The 22,609-nt window shown below is 39.3% G+C and overlaps 1 protein-coding gene across 3 annotated transcripts; it reads left to right on the top strand.

Moving 5' to 3' along the window:
• The first annotated feature begins 6,030 nt into the window (after positions 1-6,030).
• sfpq (splicing factor proline and glutamine rich) lies at positions 6,031-22,471 on the top strand. 3 transcript variants are annotated; one of them, XM_062962089.1, is made up of 12 exons: positions 6,031-6,771; positions 9,183-9,371; positions 9,492-9,793; positions 9,898-9,993; positions 10,799-10,995; positions 11,268-11,352; positions 11,763-11,922; positions 12,118-12,166; positions 12,253-12,377; positions 21,150-21,197; positions 21,981-22,049; positions 22,377-22,471. In XM_062962089.1, exons 1-10 carry the CDS (start codon positions 6,145-6,147, stop codon positions 21,171-21,173), a joined length of 1,854 nt encoding a protein of 617 aa, XP_062818159.1. In that variant the 5' UTR covers positions 6,031-6,144; the 3' UTR covers positions 21,174-21,197; positions 21,981-22,049; positions 22,377-22,471. The 3 variants fall into 3 exon arrangements, with proteins under 3 accessions (XP_062818159.1, XP_062818157.1, XP_062818158.1); XM_062962087.1 differs by having other exon boundaries at positions 15,121-21,197; XM_062962088.1 differs by having other exon boundaries at positions 6,032-6,771; positions 11,763-11,880; positions 15,121-21,197.
• The last annotated feature ends 138 nt before the right edge of the window (positions 22,472-22,609 follow it).

The raw sequence follows: 22,609 nt of genomic DNA, 5'->3' as shown, positions 1-22,609 counted from the left end.
CAGTAATGTTATGTAGTAATTACTGTATTTGCAAATTTAGCACCAAAACATTGCAACATTTACTGCAAAAAAATGACTACTAAAAGGCAGACTGCCTTGGATAATACAGAACCTTGGATAAGTGAAGCTTGCATAAGTGAGACTCTACTGTAACAACAACACATAATTTAACAAATATAATCTCTTATGTAGCACATAATGTCATAAGTTACTTTGGCATCAATGGCATGAATAACAGTAACACATAATACAACACATGTAACTCATAATGTAACACAATGTTACGAGTGACTTTTCCATTGATGCCGCTTTGAGTACGCTATGAGGAGATAAAGCAGAGTACAGTAGAGTCTCACTTATCCAACATTCGCTTATCCAACATTCTGGATTATCCAATGCAGTCGGCCTTTGAGTAGTCAATGTTTTTGTAGTCAATCTTTTCAATACATTGGTGCTAAATTCATAAATACAGTAATTACTACATAACATTGCTGTGTACTGAACTGTTTTTTTCTGTCAAATTTGTTGTAAAACATGATGTTTTGATGCTTAATTTGTAAAATTATAATGTAATTTGATGTTTAATAGGCTTTTCCTTAATCCCTCCTTATTATCCAACATATTCGCTTATCCAACATTCTGCTGGCCTGTTATGTTGGATAAGTGAGACTCTACTGTATAAATATAGTACAGTAGAGTCTCACTTATCCAACACTCGCTTATCCAAGGTTCTGGATTATCCAAGACATTTTTGTAGTCAATGTTTTCAATACATCGTGATATTTTGGTGCTAAATTTGTAAATACAGTAATTACTACATAGCATTACTGTGTATTGAACTACTTTTTAAATCAAATTTGTTGTATAACATGATGTTTTGGTGCTTAATTTATAAAATCATAACCTAATTTGATGTTTAATAGGCTTTTCCTTAATCTCTCCTTATTATCCAACATATTTGCTTATCCAACATTCTGTCGGCCTGTTTCTGTTGGATAAATGAGACTCTACTGTAATAATAATAATAATAAGAAGAAGAACAAGAAGAAGAACAAGAAGAAGAAATCACACAGTCCTAAATGCTTGGGAAGTGTTGAACTTGTGATTTTGTGATACGAAATCCAGCACATATATTTCGTTTGCTGTGTCATAGTATGTCTTTGTGTCAAAATAATAATAATTGTAATAATAATGGAAAGACTTTTCCATTGAAGCCGCTTTGAGTATGCTATGAGGAGATAAAGGAGAGTATAAATAATAATAATAATAATAATAATAATAAATCACACAATCTTAAATGCTTGGGAAGTGTTCAACTTGTGATTTTGTGATATGAAGTCGAGCATATATATCTCGTTTGCTGTGTCATACTATGTCTTTGTGTCAAAATAATAATAATAGTAATAATAATGGAAAGACTTTTTCATTGATGCCGCTTTGAGTATGCTATGAGGAGATAAAGCAGAGTATTAATAATAATAATAATAATAATAATACATCACACAGTCCTAAATGCTTGGGAAGTGTTCAACTTGTGATTTTGTGATACGAAATCCAGCACATATATTTCGTTTGCTGTGTCATACTATGTCTTTGTGTCAAAATAATAATAATAGTAATAATAATGGAAAGACTTTTCCATTGATGCTGCTTTGAGTACGGTATGAGGAGATAAAGCAGAGTAATAATAATAATAATAATAATCACACAGTCCTAAATGCTTAGGAAGTGTTCAACTTGTGATTTTGTGATACGAAATCCAGCATAGATATCTCGTTTGCTGTGTCATACTATGTCTTTGTGTCAAAATAATAATAATAGTAATAATAATGGAAAGACTTTTCCATTGATGCCGCTTTGAGTACGCTATGAGGAGATAAAGCAGAGTATTAATAATAATAATAATCACACAGTCCTAAATGCTTAGGAAGTGTTCAACTTGTGATTTTGTGATACGAAATTCAGCATAGATATCTCGTTTGCTGTGTCATACTATGTCTTTGTGTCAAAATAATAATAATAGTAATAATAATGGAAAGAACACAACCAATTTAAGGTAACCCTGTACTGGATTATATGACAGTGATGATGACACAACTGCAGCCTTTGGTTTGGAGGAGCCTCTCATGGGACTGCAGAAAAGGGCGTTTGGATTGGAGCCAGAGGCCTTGATCATGGCTTGGCTTGTCCCAGCATAAGAAACCGGGTCTTTATTGCTTCCTGCCGTTGTGCTTTGAGACGCCTAGCGGCAGAAATGCCTCCCGCCATTGGCCAATGTGCAGCCTGGCTCTCCCTCGAAAGAGCATCCATTTTGTTAAAGGGATTTACTTGAAAGAAAAAGGCCTCCTCCTGATGTTATCTTGCTGAACTGCAGGTGGAAACCTGCTCTGCTTTATTAGAGGCAAATCCCAGCCAGGATGGCACAAACATTTCAAAAATGAGCCTGGATTGCACTTGAGGAGCAAACGTTTTGAATCATGTCTGCATTATATGAATTTCCAACTGTATTATATGTCAGTGTAGATGGTGCCCATACTGGTCTTTTGTGTTATTAAATGGCTTGAATTTCCTCTCTCATCCACATACAGAAAGACAAGAGTAGAGTAGGGTCTCACTTATCCAAGACTCACTTATCCAAGGTTCTGGATTATCCAATCCATTTTTGTAGTCAATGTTTTCAATATAGCGTGATATTTCGGTGCTAAATTCGTAAATACAGTAATTACTACATAGCATTATTTATTTATTTATTTATTTACAGCATTTATATTCCGCCCTTCTCACCCCGAAGGGGACTCAGGGCGGATCACATTACACATATAGGCAAACATTCAATGCCTTTTCACATAGAACAAAGACAAACAAACATAGGCTCTGAGCGGCCGCGGACTCATGACCTCCTGGTCAGAGTGATTCATTGCAGTTAATTGCAGCTGGCTTGCTCTCCCGCCTGCGCCACAGCCCAGGCCCGGGCATTACTGCGTACTGAACTACTTTTTCTGTCAAATTTGTTGTATACCATGATGTTTTGGTGCTTAATTTGTAAAATCATGACCTAATTTGATGTTTAATAGGCTTTTCTTTAATCCCTCCTTATTATCCAAGATATTCACTTATCCAAGTTTCTGCCGGCCCATTTAGTTTGGATAAGTGAGACTCTACTGTATATATTTCAGAAGGAAACGAATAAAGAGGGAAAAAATAAAGACTTTTTTGAATTCCTAATAGGAGCCCACGGTGGCGCAGCGTGTTAAAGTGCTGAGCTGCTGAACTTGCAGACCAAAAGGTCACAGGTTCGAATCCAGGGAGCAGAGTGAGCACCCACTGTTAGCTCCAGCTTCTGCTAACCTAGCAGTTCAAAAACATGCCAATGTGAGTAGATCAATAGGTACCACTCTGGCAGGAAGATAACGGCGCTCCATGCAGTTATGCCTATGGCCACGTGACCTTGGAGGTGTCTATGGACAACGCCGGCTCTTCGGCTTAGAAATGGAGATGAGCACCAACCCCCAGAGTCAGACACAACTAGGCTTAATGTCAAGGGAGCTATGGGCCAGGTATATGACAAGTAAATTTTTCATATAGGTTGAAATGCTTGGGGCCAGAGGTGTTTTAGATGCACATAATAAGGCATCTTGGAGATGAGGCCAAGTCTAAACATGAAATTCATGTATGTTTCATAAACTCCTTGCATAAATAGCCTGAAGATAATCCTATACACTTGCTTTACAGATCAGGGCTGAAAGAACTGGACTTTTATTTTAATCCCAAACTGTAAGGGAGTACCAAAGGAGCTGAACATTAGCCTTCAAATTCAGTTCAGCACCTTGGATAGATCCCTTAAAGTCTGGAATAAACTCTAAAGCAGGGGTCCCCAAACTAAGGCCCGGGGGCCGGATGCGGCCCTCCAAGGTCATTTACCTGGCCCCCGCCCTCAGTTTTATAATATAATATTTTTATATCAGTTTTAATAATATAATATATTCTATATACATATAATATTGATAATAATCTTATGTTATACAATATAATACTAATAGTAATATCATATAATAATATTAATTATATGTTATATATTACGTATTATATAATAGTATAGTGGTATAGTTCAATATAGTAATATATAATGCTAATATTATGTTATGCTAATAATATAATATATTGTATGTACATACAGCTGCTCTGAGTCCCCTTCGGGGTGAGAAGGGTGGGATATAAATGTAGTAAATAAATGCAGTAAATAAATAATTAATTTTAGACTTAGGCTCGGCCAAAGTCTGACATGACTTGAAGGCACACAACAACAACAACAATCCTAATTAACTTGACTATCTCATTGGCCAGTAGCAGGCCCACACTTTCCATTGAAATCCTAATAGGTTTATGTTGGTTAAAATTATTTTCATTTTTAAATATTGTATTGTTTTTTCGTTGTTGTTGTTGTTGTTGTTGCACTACAAATAAGACATGTGCAGTATGCATAGGAATTTGTTTGTTTGTTTTTTTTCAAATGATAATTCGGCCCCTCCACAGTCTGAAAGATTGTGGATCGGCCCTCGGCTTAAAAAGTTTGGGGACCCCTGCTCTAAAGCAGTGGCTCCCAAACATTGTTCCGTAGAAAAGCATTGTGCGGGTTCCATGAGACATATCTCTTTGAAACAACTTTTAAAAAATCTATGCCAAAGTATGGCGATTGCATTGCAATTCAATATACCTCTGATTTAGAAATGAAATTGAAGTCTGTGCCACTGAATGGGTAGGATTGATACACGCAGCTAGGCTATACAAGCAATATTCCCTTTTGTGTCAATTTTTTTCAGTGTGAATCAGACTTTTTAATAATTATCATAATTATGATAATATTTTTAACTTATGGTTGCAACAAAAGCACATTTAGGGGTAACTTCGATGCTGCCCGGGATTGGTGAATCCAGCTGTATGTATCCATAAAGCCCAATTTCAAAACTATTTTAACAACAGTTTATTAATAGACGGTACTTATAATAGTGATAATAATATCATAATGTAATACAATAATATTCTAATAATAATATATAATTATGTGTTATATATTAAATGTAATATTACTAATAATATTACCATATTACATATGGCATTTAATGCTTATATTGTGCTATGCTAATAATATATTGTATGTACATTTGATTTGTAAGCCGCAGAATGCTGGGGATTCTGATGTGTTATTATAATGTGATTTTATTGTGTTATTGTTTTTTTATTGATGTCATACTGTTTTGGGCATATCCCAGTGTAAGCCGCCCCGAGTCCTTCAGGAGATGGAGCAGGGTATAAATAAAGTATTATTATTATTATTATTATAAACACCTTTCCCTCTTTTGTATTTGCCTTTTGTAAATAAACTTCTCTAGTTAGCAGCTACAAGACTCTGTTGTCGTTTTTGATGGCCTACTGGGGCTTGGCCAAATAACCACTCCCAAAATCCCATTGCCCTGAGCCCTGGCAGTTCAAGGGGCGCCAAACCGCATTAATTCTGCAGTACAGACGCCCCCTTTGTCCAACCACGTGGCAGCCTCATTGCCGCAAGGCCTAGGAACCTCTATTAGTACAGTGCAAAAAGAAGCCACGCCTACTGCTGATCAAACGGTCCAATCAGGGCACAGATAAGCCAACGTCCTTTCCTCATCTTTCATAATTAGGTATTGTGTGAGCAGCGTATGTTTGTTTCGAGGCTCGCTATTGGATGAAAACGCTACCGACGCGAGGGCAGGTAACATTCCAGTCCTCTTCATTGAGAATTTGAAAACGGATTGGATAAAGTACTTGTCAATCCGGCCAAGACGGTTCTCCCTATTGGCGCTGTGGAGGAAGACAAGGGTGGGGATTGAGCTTGGAATCCAAGCCCGAGGGTTTGAACACCGGTTGGTGGCGCCGCTTGTCAATCCTGACAAAAGCAAGGTCCGTATTGGAGAAACGACAAAAAAGAGGGCGGAGAAAAAAGAGGGGGCGGGGATTGCGAGGGTATATAAAGGAGGGACAAAGCGGCGAGACGGTTGCTTTTTTTCCCCTCAGCGGCGGCAGCCATTTTGGGAGCTTTCTGAGAGGAAAAACAAGAGTTTCTCCTGCCCGGCCCTGCGCCCCCCGCCAACCGCCACCATTTTTGCCATGTCGAGAGACCGCTTTCGGAGCCGTGGAGGCGGCTTCCACCGGCGTGGAGGAGGAGGAGGAGGCGGCGGCGGAGGAGGCCGAGGCGGAGGCCTGGACTTCCGCTCGCCGCTGCCGGGCCCGACACAGACCCGAGGAGGAGGAGGAGGAGGCCAAAGCCATCACCACACGCCCAAGCCGGAGCCTCCCAAGCCGCCCAGCTCGACTTCGGCGCCTCCGCCATCTTCCGCGGCCTCGGTGTCTGTCTCCTCGGCGCCTTCTGCCCAGAACCAGGCCGGACAGCAGCCCCCGCCCTCCTCGGTTGCCTCCTCGGCCAGCGCCGCCCCTAGCTCGGCTTCCACTCCCGCCGCCGCCGCCTCGGCCCAAGCGCCAGTCTCGCAGCAGCAAACCGCCCCGCCGAGCCAAGGCCCGAAGAAAGCTCCGGGTCAGTCACCAGGAGGAGGAGGGGGGCCTTTGAAGGGAGGCCCACCTCCCAGCGGAGGCCCCAAGGGCGGGCAGCACCGCGGCGGAGACAGGCGGGGAGGCCAGAGTCAGCACCACCAGCAGCAGCAGCAACAACAACCCTCCATGCCGCCGCAACAACAGCAGCAGCAGCAACAACAACAGGACAAAGTGTCCGACGCTGAGGTGAGTATTTTTCCCTCAGACAAGATGGCCGCCGGGCGCCGGCTTGCCCCCATCCACCCCTCTCGGCGCCATTTTGGGGAATGACACCGCGCATGCGTAAGGGGCGCGGTCCTATAGGGAAATGGGAGAAAGGGCGTGGCGATATTTGGTTCGAAAAGGGCGGGGGGGGCGACAAGGAGAGCAGGCATGGGCCAACTTGGGCCTTCCAGGTGTTTTGGACTTCCAGCTCCCACAATTTATTTATTTATTTAGAATCATAGAGTTGGAAGAGACCTCATGGGCCATCCAGTCTAACCTGCCAAGAAGCAGGAAATTGCATTCAAAAAACCGTAGGCGTGGGGGGGGGGGGAAGACCAGGGGTTCAACACCCCCCCCCCCCCCGAAATTTTCAAAACCCTTCCCGAATTTTTTTTTCTGACTACGGCACGGTACCTATTGATCTACTCGCATTTGCATGTTTTCAAACTGCTAGGTTGAAAACCGCTCCCGGGATTTGAGTCTGGCACTTTTTGGTCCGCAAGTTCAGCAGCTCAGTGCTTTAACAGACTGTGCCACCAGCCCCCCCCCCCCCCCCCCCAGAACATAAAGTAAACCATAAATATACACAAATACTAAAATTGGGTATCTTCACTTTAAATCCATTACTTAAAACTATCAAGTCAGCTGTGAAATTTCATATTGCTGCCATTATTGCACTGCCCCAAAGACTTGGTCCCACAGCCAGGTCTTTACCATCTTTCTAAAGGACAGGAGGGAGCAGGTTGATCTAATCTCATAAGGGAGGGAGTTCCATAGCTGAGGGGCAATCACTGAGAAGGCCCTGTCTCTTGCCCCTGCCAGTCGCGCTTGTGACGGTGGCGGGACAGAGAGCAAGGCTTCCCCGGAAGATCTTAATCTCAACAGTGACTCATAGAAGGAAATGCATTCGGGCAGGTAGCGGATGAAAACATTGTCTCGGGTTAAAACCTAAACTTTCAATGTTATCTATCTTATTTATTTATTTCGTGTCAAAAGATGGTCTTCTTTATAAATATCAGTCTTTTATGGCCCCTCGGTCTCTAAAGGATCGCCTTCTCTCATACAATCCACCCCCACACACTCAGGTCTTCTGGGGGGCATCTCTTCCAACCGGCCAGAACCCAACTGGTAACCACCGCCCAGAGGACCTTTTCATCGACTGTCCTAAGGCTGTGGAATGACCTGCCAGAAGAACTCTGGCAGCAAAACGGGCTGTCGGAATTTAAAAACCATGTAAAGACATCTCTCTTCTGGCAGGTTTACCCAGACAGTCCTTAAACATGAATTTTAAATGTCCTTTATTTGATCTCTGTTTTGTGTGTTTTACTATGTATTTTGTAGATATATGTTTTGGTGTGTGTATTTGTAGTGTTTTTGCTGTGCATAAGGAATTTTAATTTTTTTGAAACCTGCCTCAAGCCATGAGGAGAGGCGGGTAAGAAATAAAATTATCATTATTATTATAATCATCACAGGCACAGAAAGTGAGGTGAAATACATTTTGAGAACTTTTCAGTAAACACCTCAAAAGTACATTAGTAACAAACAATAGACATAAATAATTTTTCTTACCAGCAAGTTGATTTTTCTTTATATACAGTAATTGGGTTTTTTTCAGCATGGGTCTTCAGAGTGATCGAAAAGATGTCCAGAATTTTAGAAAATATTACTGGTGCTGCAATGGGGGGAGCTGCTTTTGTTTGAATAAACAAAATTTATTCAATTGCTGCCACGTTTCAAATGTGCCACCTCTTGTAGTTGATTTTGTTAAGTTAAGGTGAAAACTTGAAGATAAAGTGATACTTTAGTAACTGGTCTGGGATTTGAAGGTGGTTTGCTTGTAGTACCCCTCCCCCATCAAGAGCAACTGGTGTTGACTTTTCTGCATTTTTATTTGCCTAAACGCTTTATTTGCTCTGCATCTGCTGCTTTTATATGTCACCTTATTTTTCATTGTTTGCAGAAAACTGATTTTAAATTCTTAAAGTGCTTTTTTAAAAAGTGACACAGAATTGGCTGTGATTTAAAAAAAAACCCTAGTGCAAATGTCTCTAAAAAGCAGAAGATGGCAATTGCAGAAATATTTTTTCTCTTTAAAGGAATAGTCTTATGAGATTTGAAGTAGAACAAGAGCCGTATATGGAAAATTTTATAGGTGTTAAGCATTGGGAGAATAGGATCAACTACGCCTACCTGAAATACATTTAGTCAGTGAAGTGCGCTTGTTTTTATCCACACTTGCTTGTGTAATGAGGTTATGAGATAATACTGTAACTTGCCTTAGAAAGTGTGTTGCCATGGGACGTTTTCCTATTTCTTTAATTAGGAGTATATGAAATGTGTTCTTCATATCAAGTAGTACTTACTAAGCTAAGTTTTTCTCTGCTTTTTAGGGCTTTAAAGCCAATTTGTCACTTCTGAGACGTCCCGGAGAAAAGACATACACTCAGCGTTGTCGTCTTTTTGTTGGGAATTTACCTGCTGATATAACTGAAGACGAGTTTAAGCGGTTGTTTGCCAAATATGGTGAACCCGGAGAAGTATTCATCAACAAGGGGAAAGGATTTGGCTTTATTAAACTGGTGAGCAGTGTAATAATTTTTATCCTGTTGTGTTGGAACACATTGATTTTCCTTTGGCCTATTGAAAATGTGGAGTACGATTTAAAAGGAGACTTTAATATAATTCCCCCCTCTCAACAGGAATCCCGAGCTCTGGCTGAAATTGCAAAGGCAGAACTGGATGATATCCCTATGAGAGGAAGGCAGCTTCGTGTGCGTTTTGCTACCCATGCTGCTGCTCTTTCTATTCGCAATCTTTCTCCATATGTTTCAAATGAACTGCTGGAGGAAGCCTTCTCTCAGTTTGGCCCAATTGAAAGAGCTATTGTGATTGTAGATGATCGTGGTAGATCTACAGGAAAAGGCATTGTTGAATTTGCATCTAAGCCTGCAGCACGAAAAGCTTTTGAGCGCTGCACAGAAGGTGTCTTTCTTTTAACAACGTGAGTAGTTTTTACCGTTTAATGATGCTTGGGATCAGTGCTTAATTAACTTGAAAGTTTTGTAAGTCTGTATTCATAGTGACTATCTTTGATCTGGTTTCTAGTACTCCAAGACCAGTTATTGTGGAGCCTCTTGAGCAGCTGGATGACGAAGATGGTCTCCCAGAAAAGCTGGCTCAGAAAAATCCAATGTATCAAAAGTAAGTAAGATTAAAACATGATCAGTATGAACCTAACTTGGGTTGAGAAGATCAATCTCTCAATTGACTTTTGTTTGTGAATTGTCTCTTGGGGCTTGACAAAGAAGTAAAAAAAATAGTTGGTTTTGTCACACTGATTTTGTATGATCTTGTATGATTTTGTGTGATATGTAGCTTCTAGAATGGGAACATCTTACAGGAAGCTTTCATTTGGTCTAAATGGAGACATATATGATCTTCAAGTTATGTTAACTTTACACACTATATAAAATCGCTGGAAAAAATGATCAGACCTTTTGGATTTGATTTCCAGTTATTTTCCTTAAGTGCATTAAAATTGAAGACTAGAATTTAACTTCAGAGTTGTTTCCTTAAACCAGTGACAATGAGTATATTTTCAGCAGAAAACAAAATCTAAAATCTCGCCAGTTCTTCCAGTTTAAGTGGCTTGTTGAATTAATAGCAACTTGATAAATTAATCTCTTTTATTCATAGGGTTTACCTCAATTGAGAGTAATATTGGAATTAGTCCAAAAATAAGGCAATTACTAATATAGGCAGAACTCATGTCATGTCATGCAATGTAATCTTTATTACCATCTAGCCATAGAAAGAGGAGAACTGGTTTTTGATTATACCCTTTCGGATGAAATCAATGCTTCTCTGTTTCAGTATGTATATAAACTTTCTACATATCTGGCCACTTTTCACACTTTGTATATGTACGTTGCCAGAGCTGCTGACTTTCTAAATCAAATTGAGTATAGTGGTCAGTATTAATTGGCTTTTTCAATTGGTTTTCAAGGGAGAGGGAGACTCCTCCACGATTTGCTCAGCCTGGAACCTTTGAATATGAATATTCTCAGAGATGGAAATCTTTGGATGAAATGGAGAAACAACAGAGGGATCAGGTGGAGAAAAACATGAAAGATGCCAAGGACAAACTGGAAAGTGAAATGGAAGATGCCTATCATGAGCATCAGGCAAACCTCTTGCGTCAAGGTATTTGGGCAGAAATCTTTGCTAAGTGGTTTGATTAATTCTCTGTGTTCTATTCATATCTGATGCTGTCTTAAAATATTGCTGATATATTAATTTGATTAAGCACTTTGAAATACCTGTAGAAAGCACTTTAAAACATAATTTTAGTTGGTCAGTTTTAGTTGGGCATAACATCCGACTTGGCTTTAAAGGATTTTGGTGTTATGATAATGATCAGATATGATTATAAAGATGTTTTTGAAGTATTAGTGGGTTGACCTGTTTCCCTTTAGATCTCATGAGGCGACAGGAAGAACTGAGACGTATGGAAGAACTTCACAATCAAGAGATGCAGAAACGCAAGGAAATACAATTAAGGTAAGTTATATTTAAACACTAGTCGTCATAGCAATAGCTTCATCCAAGAGCTTTGTATAGGGAGAGTGCATGAAATATGCAAGTGGAATACTAGGCTCGTGAATGAGCACTAATGTGCCCCATTCATGAGCTTGACTTCGTTTCCTTTCAGAGGCATACCGACTAGTAATTTCTTCTGGGTTTATATACAAGATTGTCTACCAGAAGTTTTTATAGTTTTGTTTTTGTTTGGGTTTTTTCCCTATAGAATGATGCCAGTTCTAGCCTTATGTGTAATTTACTGTGAAAGCATAGTTTCTTCTTTTGTCTATCAGCACATGATTGTGTATGTTCAGTAGCTCACTTTCCTAGTCCCCTGAAATGCAGAAGTCAGCAATGCTCAGATATCTAAATAGTATTTGGATTTTCAGACAGGAAGAAGAGCGTCGTAGGCGGGAAGAAGAGATGATGCTCCGCCAACGTGAGATGGAAGAACAAATGAGAAGACAAAGAGAAGAAAGCTACAGTAGAATGGGTTACATGGACCCTGTAAGTCAGGGCTGGAAGAATCCCAGTAGTCTGGTTACTCAGGTGCCTGAATTTCATGTTGATCCCTAGGAATTAAAAAGATACCTTAAGTGTTCTATTCATGGATTTTAAAAATAATCCTTCCTGCTTTGTTTATTTAAATTTTGGGTACATTTAATTGATACTGGTTTGTATAAGAGGAGTACAGTGCCTTGAATGTGTGTGTTTTGTCTTAAAACTGTATTTTTGCTTTTGCAGAGGGAGAGAGACATGAGAATGGGTGGCACTAGCACAATGAACATGGGAGGTAAGCAAGTTTTTCAGTTGCATTTATACATAGGAATGGTTCTGAGTGTAGCTTTTACATAATTATTACCTGGGTTTCTTTTACAGATCCCTATGGTACAGCTGCTCAGAAATTCCCACCTTTAGGGGGTGGAGGAACTGGCCTGGGCTATGAAACCAGCCCTGGAGTTGGACAAACATCTATGACCAGTTCTATGATGGGGAGCGATATGGTAATGTATCCTGTGACAGCTTGACTTCTTTTCCAAACAAATACTACATATCTGAACAACTTTGCTGTCTTGATTCTCACATGACTTGCATTCTGAGTTAGGTTTCCCTTTCCCTGCAGTATTTATTCATAATGTCAAAATCCAAGGGGCCTGTTGAGCACTATAAAACAGCCTAGTCTTTGCCAATATGATGACAAGTTTGATCAGGCATCTCTGATGTGATTAGTAGACTTCCTGTGGCTAGTTTGGTTTGGAGTTCTGTGGTTAAGCTTGGAAGGAACTCTTCAAATTTTGTGAATGGTAAAACTTCTTATTGTGGTTAGCTTAATAAGCCGAAGTGATCTTGATCAGTTTCCAAACTTGAGTCAACAGTAAGATGTAGGAATGAAGATGAACTCCTTATGACACAGAGAACAGTCTTCCAAACTTATTAGGAGATCACTGCATCTTGCATAAATCCTACATCCTTGCTAAGATAGTTGGTTAGTCAGATGGGTGGTAGTGAGCATTAATATGCAAATAGTACACCTCTTTGGTGTGTGCTGGCTTTTGCTATCACACTTAAAGATAAAGGAGTTCTTAGTATTCCATAATGTAAAGTTTTAAATTGTGACCAAAGTGTGTGGTTGTTAGCTTCCCTGAGTCCCAGTGAGGAGAAAAGCAGGGTATAAATAAAGTAAATAATTCAGTTGACTTGTTGAATTTCCAAAAGGTAATGAATAATTTGGTTATATTCTGATACTGCATGAACTATCTGACTGAAGAAAGGCTCATGTAGTCATGCCAAATATTGCCTCTAGTCTAACATCCACTTCACCATAGTAGCCAGCCAGATCCTTCTGGGATGTCCACACTCAAGACATTTAGGCAGCTGATGACTCCAGGTACTTCCCAGCAACTGGTGTCCAGCAGGATACTACCTTTGAACAATTAATTCCCTGTAGCCATTTTGCCCAGCAGCTCTTGATGAAATGTTGAATTTGATTGATACCTTACCTTGGCTTTGGATAGATCTATGTTTTGTTCTGGGCCTGCTTGTAATAATGTAATGGCAATGCTGCAGTGCTCATAATGGGGAAACCCTCCTTTTACTCTCCAGAGTTAGTGCAGGTGTGGTGGCATGTATTTACTTTAAGAGTGAGCTGTAACATACGATATTACAATGCCCAGGGGTGGAGTGCACTCTGATCTCTGCATTGAAACTTTTGCTACTTGTCATTCAGGATTCACTTTTTTCATAAAAATATGTCTTATTTGTCCACCTAGCTTCTAATTATTAGGGTGGTGGTCCAATGGCTTTGACTGCATAGCTTAAAAGAGACTGTAATTAATCTTAAGACTTTTCTTGATATATATCCAGAATTTACAAACTGGCTATATTTTCAGAATTAACAGTATAAACATACTAGGTGAAAGCCTCAGTCACTTAGGACAGGTGATAACTGGAAAACTGCATGATGTTCAAATGAGCAGTACTTTTCTAGTAGCATGTACTGCAAGAGTGTGTAATATTAGAACCTCAATACTTGTTTTTATTGACTCTTAATGCTTGGCCTTTGGCAGTTTAAATTGTCAGTCCGATCATTGGAAGCCAGTTGTTATAGGAGATCCAATTAGGAGGCCTGCTTATATCTAGTGCTTCCAGACTCTTGGTGACTCCATGATTGGATACCTGTGCAAATTATTGTTGGGCTCATGCGGTGACTGGACATTAGTCATTTTTGTGGCAGAAGCACTGTGGAATCTGGGCATTTGTTTGTAGGACTACTGGGGAGAAAAGCGTATGAGCCTTTCACGCAATATGTTTGCATATGTATCTAGTTAAGGAATTCATACTGTTGGTCTGAGGAGTTTCACTTAAGTGAATTGGCTGCAGCTTTTTTAAAAACATAAAACTTGTCAAAATCTTTGGTCATTATATTTTCTTTGTGTCCAGTAGTGAAATAAAAGATGCAACAGATCAGTTGCCAAGTTAACTTGGTCTGCTTTATTATAGACTGGCTGAGCTGTTGTGTGTCCATTGGACACCAGCTGAAGGTGTTCTGTTACTGAGAATCATAGTGGACTTTTTTGCAAATCCTGTTAATATTAGAGGCCTCGAGCTGTTTAGTGCGCTGAAACAGTTTTTTAAAAAGCACCGCTTGTGCTTTTTTTTTTTTTTAACCTGGGTAGATAAATGTTTTACTAGGTTCATCCTTTTTCTTGTACTTAATCTTTTAATGACTTTTGCTCTCAGACTCTGCATCTAACTGAGCAGACGGTAGCATTTAGTAATCACAAAAAGATGGTCTCATACCTTTCACTGGTGAGTAGTTATTTGCTTTACATGAGAAGGCTAATGCTTGAGGGAGCTGACCTAGCTTCTGGTTAGGTTTACTTGCTGACTGACAAATTTGCATTGCAGTACAGATGAGCAAGTGATTGTGGCAAATTACCAGAATTCTTTTCTGAGAGGATTCTTGGTCCAAGCCTATACTAATACTTGCATTTTTAGCACTACAGGGAATATCTGTTTGCTGAAACAGACATATGAGAATGGATCAATTTGGGAACATACCTCAAGGCATGTATTAAATTAAACTAATTATTAAATTACCCTTTTTTCCTTTCTATGTTCCCGGTACCTGTGGATCGACTCAATGGTGATTGTATCGACGAACGTTGACTACGGAACCTTCTAAAATAAATACTTAACACATGGACATCAACTACACATAATGAACTTTTAATATTGTTCTGATAGCGCCCTGAACGATTTGGGCAGGGTGGTACTGGGCCCGTAGGTGGCCAGGGTCCTAGAGGAATGGGGCCTGGAACTCCAGCAGCTTATGGGAGAGGCAGAGAAGAATATGAAGGCCCAAACAAAAAGCCCCGCTTTTAGATGTGATGTAGATTTCCATTCCAGTTTTTGTTCGTCTTGTTCAGACACTACCTTTTTTTTAATTCTTGCATTTTAGTGAGAAAACTGCGTTTTTATGGATGTTAGAAACTTAATGATCTAGAATTTGTAAGTGGTCTGGGCAAAAAAATCTAATTATGTAATGCAGTGTTCAAAACTTAGCTTTTTTGATGTATAACGTCCCTTACCTTGATGGCAGTGTACCGTGTGCCATTTGAATTCCCAACTGTAAACTTTTTTTACTGTGCTTAAAATAAATAGACTACATGTAGCAGTTATTCTTATATCTTAAACCTTGCTGTTCACGGTTGCAAGCATACAGGACAAATGTGCTTGAGGTCTAGTTGGTGTATTGCAGAATATGGCTTAAATGCTGTTAGGACATAAAATTCTTTTGCCTGCAGTTGGTGTTTAAACTGAGACACAGTAGCTTTGTGTATGAAATGACATCGAAGCAGTAGTACTCAGAAAAGTGGCCAGTGGACTACTTCAGGTCCACAGGACCTCACCTGCTGGTTTGTGTGAGTTTCCAGAAATGAAAAAAAGGCAGTAGTAGCCAGTGGCCACAATTTAAGTATTGGTCGCACGCATGTTAATCCTCCCCATTGTCATTTCCTCCCATCAGATAGTCTTGAAAGGCATGGCTGAATAGGTGAAGCTTCAGTATTGGAATAAACAACTGAGATTAGCTTTCCAGAAGTTGCAGTATAGATTTTTAGTTGAGATTGCCATTTACGAAGGCAGTCGAAGAGACTGTAAAATTCCAATGTTAACTTCAAATCAGGCAGTCGCATGGTTGAAATTTCAAAACTAACAGAAAGTGCTAGAAGGGGAATTTTGGCAGACAACTGGTAGCATTAGCTGCTGGGTTTTTTTTAAAGAGCATCTATATTCCAGATTCAAATCATAACACGGCTTGCATATACTGATCTTTCAAAGAGTTACTCATTGTAGTATTTCTTTAATATGGCTCAGTATATAGCGCCTGCTTTGAACGCTTCATTGTTAGCATTTAACTGATTTGCTTAGCTGAAAGCACTGAAATGTGGGAAGGCATGTTTATTTTAATTTCTGTAATAATTTAGAACTTCAAGTACAGGAAGAAAACTGAAACTTCAGGGTTAAAAAATACTTATAGTGTCATGTACTGTAGTAATTTGCCAGATAGAACCATACACTTAGAGGCCTAAATACTATTTAAATGAGGTTTTGTAACTTGGGCTGCATATTATAAATATGTTGAATTTGGTAAAGTTGAATATTTCATTCTTATTAAAAATACACCGGCATTCATAGTATTTTGGACTCCATAGCCTCATGGCATCTGAAAGGCTTGGGTACACAGTTTCCCGGGTTGTAAAAGTACTGTAGGTTGATGAAAATATCGACCAGATTTAGAGCCTATTCTGTATTTATTTCTGGATGTATTTTCATGTTTAAAATTCTGATCCTTTTATAACTTTTACTCTTTTAAATAAGGGGTGGGGAACCTGACCTAATTATTCTGTTTATTCTATATTGGAACCTCAAGTTAATGTTGGGCATATCTGGGGCCAAAACTGGGTCGAGGCTACCCTTTTCCTCTTGGGTTTGAACTGGGCACTTCCAGAGGGCTTCAGTGTCTCCCCAGCTCCAAACATTTTGACTGTATCCCCATTGCTTTCCCTCTCTCCAACCCCAGAGGCTTTTGCCATTGGCATGAAATTATGCTGGGGCACAGATGACTCTAGGGCCCCAGGTTCTGCACCCCTCCTTTAAATGCCTTCCTCTGTTTTGGTAAGAATGGACTGTAAAGTGTTTCCAACTTGCGTGGATAAAATTCTGATAACCTCACTTTGACAAAATAAACTTGTTAGTACAAGGTTTTGTAAGTAAACATGCCGATAAATTGTTGATGGTCATGGTTGATGGATGGTTGGTTTTCAGCTAGTGTTGTGGTTGGATTGAGCTACATTCACAGAAGCTTTCAAAGGTGTTACTACATGAAACAACTTACTTTTTGAACTTGAGGGGAGGAGGAAGCGCATAATCTTTACACTATTTTTGCTGGAGAGTAATGCGAAAAAGTCTATATACTTCAGTCAATTTGGATTTTAGGTTTTTGTCATTGGATGCTAGGGGTTATTTTTACTGACCCTTTTAAAGAGGTGTTCCTGGAACACCTACAACAGGAAAATCCTGAAACTTGATAGTGGTGGGACTTTGGGACAAGGACACTAATTTTCAGTTTATCTTTCAGGTTACATGCCATTTTTCTTTAGGATGCTGGCACATAGCCTAAACCATGCTCTTTTGTAGTACTGTAATCTTGAAGAGTGAATGAGGCTGATGGTCCTATTACCCTTTCTAAGGTTCATCGCTTGTTTTGTTCTGTCCAAAGTTGGGCTTTTGTGAAAATAAGAGAGCTGCAGAAGATACTGCTAGTTTAAATGCCAATTCTGTACTTTACAAGTGCAGTTTGCACACATTTAAATATTTGCACAATGGTCTCAATGTATGAAAAATGGGCTCCAAGTACTAGGAACTCTTATTGAGCTTTAACTCAATTGGTTGTTCCATTTAGTTAGATTTTTCCAAATGCAGTTTTGACATGATCAGAGTTTTTAGGTGCAATTTGAACAGAAAAGTACAAATTTTACTTCACTAAGTGTTTAGTTTATAAAAGAGCACATTACAGGGTTTCCCCATGTTTTAACACCCCAGCATGCTTATAAACCTTCTTGCCAGCTATAATGAAAAATTGAATTTCTGTTTCTGTGCGTATTTTGTGGTATCTTTGTTTCTCTTTTTTAAAAACAAACAAACCCTTGGCAACCAGTTGTGGCAGCGTGCTTTTTTTCTGGAGTTTTGAGACTGCACTTTGACACTGTTTAAAGTAGTGGCCTACTACGTAACAGCACTTAGTCAGCATTTCTGCAGTGCATAACTGTGAGGAACGTAGTACCACAAGTGGCAATGGACATTAGGACCTGGATGTAGTATTCCTGCTTGCTCCGAGATTCTCTTTGTCGCCTGCATACAGGTAGGTAAAAAGCACTATAATCTAACTTGGTGACTTTCTGTGTAAAACTGACTGTGGGGTATTCTGGCATCACACTTCTGACTGTGGAATTTCAGTGCAGCACTACTCATACTCTATAATGCTTAGATTTGAGGCCTAATTTGCCATCAGAGTTAGGCAAGCTGTGATGCTGAGAGGTTTGCCTCAGACCCGTGATTCCTTTGTGTATATTGTTTCCACCGTAATTGTGTGCCATTGATATTCTCAGACCTCATTGGGAGGGAAAGGGATACAACCTTGTAAATACCTTAACTGCTCAAAGGTCCTGTTCGTTGCTCATAGGAAACAATGCTCTTCTAGTGCATATTAGATTATTGTGACACAAGTCACATTACACATCCCTTTTTGACTAGACTGATAAATGCATTGGTAACTTGCTTTGGGTAAGAAATGGCTGTTGTATAAAGCTTGAAGTTTGGGGAGTGGTATTTTGTAACTTTAGTGATCAGTTACATAATGCGTTCGGGTGGTTGTGGGGTGAATACTGTGGCATTTTTTCAACTAAGAATTCCCACTTCTAATGTTCCATATACTTTATCCAAAAGATCTAGTACTTTCTACTTCCTTGGCGGGGAAAATACATAATGGGGTCATAATACCTAACATGTATTGCCCTCTAGGTCTGTTGACTTTGTTGTGGTACCTGTTTTAATAATTATATCTCTCTTTTAAAAGTATTTGATCTGGTTCTTAGCCAACTTACACAAATTAGCCTTATTTTACTTAGAGCTGGAGTATATATCTGTTAAACCCAGGTTTTGTATTTCAAGACAAAAGAACTTGTTCATGAGTAGGATTCAGCCGTGAATTTTTCAAATAACAATCTGGTCCTGAACTGGATAAGGCAGTTCCTGCTATATCAGACATGGCTAAACTCTCCAGGCGTTTTGGACTTCAACTCCCACAATTCCTAACAGTCGATACATTGTTAGGCATTGTGGGAGTTGAAGTCCAAAACACCTGGAGAGCCAAAGTTTCCCCATGCTTGTGGTATATCATAGTAGTCCATAAGTGAAAAGTGTACTTTTGATATTTTAGTATCAATAGTATTTGCTTGCAAGAATATAGTTCTATTCAAACAAAGCTGCAGCTCCAAATCTCTAGTGACAACAAACCCACTGTGAACTGTGATGAAGCAAAATTCAATACCTTTGCTGTGTAAACTATGGTGTAGTTCTGTGCAAACATTGTAAATAAGCCTACTCTATTTTGACCAATATGCCAAAGTATGATGTGATGATGTGTGGGATCAGATCATGGAGTGCTACACTCTACATAATTGGATTTTATCAGACTTTTTTCTCACTTAGGACAGATGAGCTGGACTTAAGTCTGTGGGGCGCACACCTAAATGCAGTGGCAAACAGGATTACAGTAGATAACTTACAAAGCAGCAGCTCTTGGTCTGCTAAACACATAACTCTGGGCAGGTGGCATGAAAAATAACTCTCAAGTGCTTGCATTGTATTCCAGTTTTAAGTTTATTTTTCATCTGGTCTGAATTTGTTTTGATTCTTACAAACGCTGACTTCAGAGTTCAGAAGTGTGGTGCCAGAATATATTATGCGTACTCTTCTAGGCCCTTGGTGCCAGTGGCTGGTCTTGTCAGGAGAGCTGTCCTTCTGGGGGAGGGAGGGTTTACTCCAAATGCCTCAGTCAAGCACCTCTTGGATGCAATGCCCCACTCCCATCATCCCCAGCAGCTCAACAAAGTCTGCATCCAAAGCCCCGCATAGAATTCATTTAGAGGGCTGACTCTCTGCTAACAATTTCCACCCGATTAGGAGGGCCCTGGTGGTTACATATGTTTAAACGGAGCCAAACATGAAGAGATTGTGCTTTTTTAGGCTGGTTTGGACCATTGGTTGTTTTCCACCATCACAAGCTAGAAAGGTTGGAATCAACAGGTCAGTTGCAGATCTGTCTTTATGCCATTTTGGTGGGTTTAACAAAATGCTGCAAGGGGTGTGGAGCTGGGAAGGTGGAAGAAAACGGGAAATTGTTTCACGCTTTGGATTGTTGCATTAGCATGGGCCTGTGAAAGCCCATGGTAGTGCATACAAACCTCCCATCAGACAGACATGGCATTGCACACTAGTACAATTGAAATGTGGGAAGGGGTGGCTGCAAATAAAGTTAGTGACGGAAAAAAAAAACCCAAACCATAATTTGTGTTACTATAACTTAAAATGTGTTCCTTCTGTTTTGGATAAAAAAATTAAGCCAAGCTTTGGACTTGAGGATACTGGCATATTGGCTGGCTTGGCAGTGTCTTGACCTTTTTTTTAAAGACCACTCAAGAGTGGGGCTTTCTGAAAAAAAAAAAAGGGATTGCAGGTTAGAGTGATAATGGTAGAAGGGAAGAGAGCTAGTTCTAAGCACATTCCAAACTGTACTGTGAAGACTCAGAAGGCACTTGGACGAGCCTTTGATTAAACATTTTCTGGGGAGGAAGGATGTACTGCAGCAGAGAGAGGGAACAAAGTAGTTGAACCAATGCAATGGCTTCACATCTGCACACAAGAGGTGACCCACCTCTGGCTGCAAGTATTCTAATGCTGAGGTTGGCAGTTGAGGACTAAACTAAGACTAGTTGCATATCTTCACTATCCTGTAGCTCAGTCTTTGGAATAAAAGCATTCATCTTCTGCTTGTGCCCCATGCTATTTCCCAATGACTGTTTTGGCAGAACTTGTAAACTCCCCTCAGTTTACCAATTCATGAGTTAACTCTTATGCTTAAACTTCAATTTTTGTTTTCAGAAGCTCCTGTAATCTATATCCTCTTACTAACTTCAGCTCTTATCCTTTAGGTGAAGGTAATACCAGCTGGATGATACCAGAGAGCGGCCACATGTGAGGTAAGATGTCCTATCTCATATAGTCAAAGAATCATGAGGACAGAGGAGTAATTGACTGAGCTACATAAGCATAACTTTTAGAAAATGCTCAGTGGAAAAGTTTGATATTTATTTTGAGAGTCGGGATAGGTGTGAAATAGTTCTGAATTGTTTACCTAGATCTCAAAAATTGCCAGTGTGCTTTCATATCCTTTAAATCACTGCTTAATTGAAATAAATGTTACACTATGCCTTTAGACTGAGATTTCTAGATACCACTTCCTCTGTATAGAGATCAGGAACTGCTCGTTAAAAAGTTTCCTTGGATCATAACTGGTTAGAGTATATTAGCAGTAAAGTCAATTTATTTATTCTGGTCCAAACCTAGAAGACAAAGATTTATTGATGTTATCTGGAAATTTAAGCTTTGGGTGCTTATGTAATACTTTTAAAAAAAGAAATAAAGATACAACATTGTTTTTAAAAAAGAGTAAAGAGAAGAATAACTGACAAAATAATTTTGGAAAAATCTAGTGTTGCAGAAATTCATGTACATCATGGAATGACAGCTACTGATCTAGACAGGTGTTATACCATAATTTTGGGGCATAAGTTCTCAATGTCTGCTTTTCATTAAATTTTCTTTAGTGAATATTAATGTAAGTTTTTAATGAGGTGATAAATGTAGGCTATGTTGGACAGAACAAATGATACAGCTTTGCCTTAAAACATGACAACTAGTTATATCAGCCTAGTTATACTTTAATGTAATTGCGTCCTAATTAAATGAAACTTTTTTTGCAGTCTGGATGTAGCCTATAGATGCCAGCAGAGTAAAACGATGGAGAGTGGACAGCCCTATAAAATAATTAGGTAAGAGAAAAAGGAGTCGTGGCTGAGCATTTCTATTTGCCAAGAGCAAGTGTTTGATGTTAGAGATGGAGAAAGGCACCTGGCATTTGAAATTGTGTTCCAGGTGTGCATTTCTGGCCGTGTGTTAATTATGTTAACTTGTATCTGCTTTCATAATTAGGATTTCAGTTTACTGAGTTTTAAAGATGTTATTGCATTAAAATATACTAATGCAAAAGTTAATTTGGGGACTACCTGTGTTTGTGTGCATACAGGCAGTCCCAATGCATGCACATACATTTTTTCTAAATTTTATATGAAATTCTAATCTGGAAATTGATTTTACAGGCAAAAGAAGCTGTTCCTGAATTCAGAAGAGAGAAGTCCCAGGATTGTTATAGGAGCCTTTTCACATTTAAATAAATTACGTAAAAACTTGAAAACCGATCTCTGTGGTTTTTTTTAAAACGTGTTTTAATATACTTGTTGAACTTATTAACTGGCAGATTTGGAGGTAGAAGATGGAGTTTGTACCCCTTGAGTTCTGTTTTTTGCTCCTAAAATACTTCTGAATAAACATA

This window comes from Anolis carolinensis, unplaced genomic scaffold (genome assembly GCF_035594765.1).
Source record: "Anolis carolinensis isolate JA03-04 unplaced genomic scaffold, rAnoCar3.1.pri scaffold_10, whole genome shotgun sequence".
NCBI lineage: Eukaryota > Metazoa > Chordata > Lepidosauria > Squamata > Dactyloidae > Anolis > Anolis carolinensis.
Note: the sequence above shows the minus strand (reverse complement) of the source record. Positions and strands in the feature narration are given on the sequence as shown.

Bases quoted from the DNA above. Each gene is read 5' to 3' on its own strand.
- sfpq (XM_062962087.1), top strand. From the start codon at position 6,145: ATGTCGAGAGACCGCTTTCGGAGCCGTGGAGGCGGCTTCCACCGGCGT. The intron at 6,772-9,182 runs GTGAGTATTTTT...TCTGCTTTTTAG, and splicing joins ACAAAGTGTCCGACGCTGAG to GGCTTTAAAGCCAATTTGTC. The intron at 10,996-11,267 runs GTATTTGGGCAG...GTTTCCCTTTAG, and splicing joins GGCAAACCTCTTGCGTCAAG to ATCTCATGAGGCGACAGGAA.